This window comes from Bombus impatiens, unplaced genomic scaffold (genome assembly GCF_000188095.3).
Source record: "Bombus impatiens unplaced genomic scaffold, BIMP_2.2 scf_0581, whole genome shotgun sequence".
NCBI classification, from domain to species: Eukaryota; Metazoa; Arthropoda; class Insecta; order Hymenoptera; family Apidae; genus Bombus; species Bombus impatiens.
The window spans coordinates 739,640-744,571 of NT_177000.1; the positions used below are offsets into that span (position 1 = coordinate 739,640).

At 33.3% G+C, this 4,932-nt stretch overlaps 2 protein-coding genes across 3 annotated transcripts in view; both read right to left on the reverse strand.

Moving 5' to 3' along the window:
• The window catches only part of LOC100745546, a 5,513-nt gene extending 5,232 nt beyond the window's left edge, over window positions 1-281 (reverse strand). Inside the window, exon 1 of one of the 2 annotated variants that reach the window (XM_033322212.1) lies at window positions 95-281. The gene's annotated coding sequence lies outside the window, so the exon portion shown is untranslated. Of the gene's footprint in view, window positions 1-2 lie in introns of both variants that reach the window. The other variant, XM_033322211.1, reaches the window with a different exon arrangement.
• Window positions 282-2,805: 2,524 nt separating this feature from the next.
• On the reverse strand, window positions 2,806-4,325 carry LOC112213291. The gene is made up of 5 exons (XM_033322209.1): window positions 4,002-4,325; window positions 3,774-3,909; window positions 3,389-3,538; window positions 3,128-3,257; window positions 2,806-3,009 (listed from the first exon to the last, which is right to left on the reverse strand). The coding sequence occupies exons 1-5, from the start codon at window positions 4,006-4,008 to the stop codon at window positions 2,821-2,823; spliced, it is 612 nt and encodes a 203-aa protein (XP_033178100.1). The 5' UTR covers window positions 4,009-4,325; the 3' UTR covers window positions 2,806-2,820.
• Between the last annotated feature and the right edge of the window lie 607 nt (window positions 4,326-4,932).

The following is a 4,932-nucleotide window of genomic DNA, read 5'->3' on the forward strand; positions in this document are numbered from 1 at the left end:
ACCCTCTTACTTCTTCCTTCTTTTACTCTTCCTTCCCGTGAAAAAGCAAAATATTAATATATCCGTATAAACTAAATGTGAGAATTGTCGTTACCGCTACTGTTACAAGATATATATATATCTCGGAAAGAAGAGATCATACGTGGGTACGAACGATAACGACCGATACGCATGTCCAAATTGTGCTTCGCGGTACGCCCGACCACCGACCAACACTGATTCGCCGCGTAACGATCGAACGTCTGCCAGCGGTGTCAGCCTCGGCTACTGGCTCAGTTTGCCTGACTGAATATCACCCCGGGGAAACGTTTCGGAGCATGCGTCGACCTCCACGCGACTATTAACTACGTACTTGCCTTCTAGTTGTGCGGTTTATTACCCCCTTTCTCACACTTCTTCGCTCTATTCAATTTCATATTTACCTTTCATATTTCCACATTTTTCCTCTTTCTTCCTTCCTCAATTTCACAACGAAACTATGATTTTTCTATTTGTTCTTCCTACTTTCTCCCAATTTTTTTCACATATTTACGCATTTCCATTGCAAATATACTCCTCGCCAAGAAGATAGCCCATGTGTGCTATCTTTAATTTCTCAATGACGCGTGTAGAGTTTTTCACCTATAACGTATAATATCAAAACATTATGAGCTCAGAATATGCGGTTCGTTGAAAATAATTAAAGATATTACGAGGTTTAGTGTGTAACGAAAAAAATTGTTTTATTCTAAGAACGAAATGATGGCACACTCTGTTAATATGTTTAGAAATTGCTCGGTAGTTTACGATCTATCAACGAGCAAAGATTACAGTACAATATTATATAAATTTCCAAGTATAGGACGCGGAAAAGAATTAAACGAGTCTGAAAAAAAACAAATTCTTGAACTAAAACAGCAATAGTAATAAGAAGAAGTCATAAAGTAATACATAATTTCTTAAAAAATGTTGAGGATTATGGCAAAAAGAAACGTATTGGTCGGCCGTCATCGTTATCCGATCGTGATAAGCGAGCAATTTTGCGTGTAGCTTCCAACTCGCAGTTAACGACGAAGCAAATAATGGAAAAATCTAGTGTTAGTGCCAGTGTTTCGAGTGTTCGTCGAGTTCTACTATCCTGCAAAGATATTAAGAGGCCGAAAAAGAAACCTTAGTTAACAACGAAACACAAAGTAGAACGTTTACGCTTTGCGATAGAAAGAATGCATTGGAAAAAGAAATGGAGAAGGGTACTATTTTCAGACGAAGAAGATTCAACTTGGATGGTCCTGATGGGTTGCAATATTATTTTCATGACATAAGAAAAGAGACAATGTCGGCAATTCGACGACAAATGGGAGGAGGGGGTGTGATGGTTTGGGCCGGCATCGGTTATTTCGGCAACACATGTATCAAGTTCATCAATGGGAGAATGAATAGTGTCCGATATATAAATTTAATCAAAGAACAAATAAATAATCATGCAGAACGCATTTCTCGACCTGATTACATCTTTCGACAAGATAATGCATCTGTACACGCATCAAGATTAGTCCAATCATACTTTAATGAAAATAATATACCTATTTTGCCGTGGCCTGCACGCTCCCCGGACCTTAATATTATTGAAAATTGCTGGACAGAACTTGTTCGCGGTGTATACGCGAATGGGATACGTTAAGTCAAAGTTATATCCAGAAACTATATAAATCGATACCAAATCGTACAATAGAAGTAATAGAAAATAAAGGGGGATGTAATCATTATTAAATAACTATATATGTTTGATAAGTAATTATTGATAGTTACAATTTATGTTGATTATTATTTTCTTATTGTACGTGTGCTATCATTTCGTATCATAAAATAATATTTTTAAAAATAATTTGAAAATAATATTCCATAATATTTTTACTTATTTTCAACGAATCGTATATTCTGAGCTCATAATGTTTTGATATTGTACGTTACAGACGATAAACTCTACACGCGTCATTAAAGAAATTAAAGATAGCACACCTGGGCTATCTTTTTAGCGAGAAGTGTAATATTAAGCACGTTAATAGAGACACAGTTTTATTTTAAGAGACACAGATATATTAGATGCATCTTCAAATAATATAGAATGGAAACTATTAATCGTTGAAACAAGACTACATCTGTCACATCTGTTACATATAATTAGTAGAAAGTAATTAACTTATATATTTTACTTGTTATACATTTTAATATTTTCGTCGTTCCTCTTTTGTAGGTATCTTAGAGATGCAAATATGTCTGTGATGTGCCCGTCCCCCTAAGGGCAAAAACCTTTCGAAGGTGAGCGAAAAGAAGGCGATACGGAAAGAGGTAAAGCTAGTAGGAGGGAAAAGGAAAGGAGAGTAAGCAAGACAGAAAGAGTGAGAGTGAGAGAGAGTGAGCGAGAGAGAGAGAGAGAGAGAGGGAGAGAGGGGGAGAGAGAGATGGAGAGAGAAAGAGAGATTTCTAAACATAGTAGAAGATCAATATTGTTAGATATTTAACCATTTTCTGTTTTATTCTCTGTATCATTAAAATTACTCTTGTGCAATAGATATTTACCATAAGTACTTATTGCAAAGAATAGTATTCGTTGGCTATACAGAAAAAGTTAATCGAGATTATCGAGATATCGTAACGGTCGCTTATCACTAAATATGAAATGACGATTATATGAAATTCATTCGACGTGCATTGGATTAAACAACTATTCGAAAAATCCCTTTTAATTGAATTTTATCTTAGATGAACGAATGTCTCTATTATAAAATGTGTCTCCATATGCATATATCGCTTATTTTACTTTCTTTAATATCTCTCTCTTTAATATCTTCTACTTTTCCTTTTTTTCCAAGACATACGCGCACAATATAATTTCCAATTTCGTTGAATGATTCTTGCTGCATGATTTGCACGAAAATATTCTACGTTCGCTAAGAAAGCTCTCTTTACGTCTAACTCGCTTTCCTCCTTTAATCGTTTATATAAACTACGTTGAGCAACAAGGTGATCCTGCAATCGTACATGTATGCTTGGATGACTTTCTAAATGTTTCATTTTTGACAATTGATATTTTGATAACGCAGACGATAATATGTAACAAATAGATATAAAGACAGATTGTACAGACCTGAAGAATGGCATATTCTTCGTTCACCAGATTCTGTCTGATTCGAAGACTAAGTTTATACACATAAAGCGATCCGATATTCCTGTCGTATTTTTCAAATTGATCCAAACATCGTCTTCTCGCTTTATAACTGCGTGCCATTGCATTACATTATTAAATGTAACTAATGTTCATCATACAGTCATTTATAAAAGACATGATAAAAATAATGATAATAATAAGAATAGCAATAACGATAATAATAAGAAGTTTCTTCTTTACCGTTCATTGCATAAATCGTTCATTCTCAAATAACATATTCCGTCAAGAGATTTCAAATGAAGATCGAACCACTCAACTTCTACTTCCACAGATCTTTTTCGTACTTCATTCCTTAAATTTGTAGCGGACAACTTCGACGAGAATTTGGCTCTAAAATATTTACTTCTTGTAAAATATATTGTATATGTATACGTACACGTACATACATACACGTATGTATAGATATTCATTTCTATAATTGATATATTGAGCATAATATAGTAAACTGTATATTAGGTATACATTACATTAGGTATTACAACACGTATTTCAGATTCTATGAAACAATAATGTTTTTTACCTTATTTTCGATTTGCTTGACAAGAAAGGATAAAAAGTTACTTACGTTCGCATTTTTATCTTTTGTTTCAAACTTTCTTGAATATTCTTCCTTACGAGTTTTCTTCTTTCCCAATTTAATTCAATACTTTGCAAAAATTGGTTCGAGTCTGATTTCTCATTTTCAAGTAGAATTTCCCACTCTATTGAAAAAATGTACGATGTTGTTACGGATCATCCGCTTTACGTAGAAACATACATACATACATAAATACATACATACATATATACATACGTGTCATTTCAAGTTTAGCTTTGTCAATGTTTCTTGTAAAATCATATAATTCAGTGTCCCAGGTTGTTTCCTTTACGAAATGCTGCTTCGAATTAGCTTTGATCAAACAACAGAATAACTCAACTTTTTCGAATAATATCTTCTTTCGTGAATAGAAATCTTGTTCAGGTGTTTCTCCAACTTCAACATTCGAATGCTACATACATGTATAATTTATTCATTACCGAACAAGTAGAACAAATTTTCATATAGAATGAATTATTAAAGTTAATAATTTTATAAACAAATTGTCTAGAAATGCCGTATGCGTTATCGTTCTTTCCTACACACACACACACACACACACACACGCACACACACACACACACACACTGGTTGCTTTTCGACTACATACTTCTTTTGTGAGAACCGTTAAATACCCATCCATTTGGTCAATCTGAATTTAGAATAATATGTATATGCGTATATATATATATATATATATATATACATATAATATGTTCTCCCTTCTTTCAATCAATTGTACAATTGCATAAAATGTGCCACATCGAATTGGACCCGTACACTATATGCGATCGTTCGTAAGCCTACGTGAAATACATACACGTATGTATATAATCAGATTATTTAGTTTTCGGTGTCCATAGTTACGAGTTGATGATTACCGGATATTACGCAAATTTGTTGTCTCTATATGACTTTCGTGAGGAATATCAACATGTAGATGTTAAATCGAACTTATTTTTAACGATAAACTCAATTCACGATTTGATAACATTTTATTTCGCATGATATTTAAAGGAACTAATTAAAATGAAAACTCGTTTAAATTCTTTAATACATATATACATATATGTATGTACCTATATACACGTACCTGCGTAATTACATAGATGATTTATAATCGAGACCATTTGAGAATTCAGGAGTT

Coding starts and splice junctions, on each gene's coding strand:
- LOC112213291 (XM_033322209.1), bottom strand. Junction 3,539..3,773: donor CAAAAGATAAAAATGCGAAC/GTAAGTAACTTT, acceptor TAAATATTTTAG/AGCCAAATTCTCGTCGAAGT. Junction 3,258..3,388: donor AACGATTTATGCAATGAACG/GTAAAGAAGAAA, acceptor AATGGCACGCAG/TTATAAAGCGAGAAGACGAT.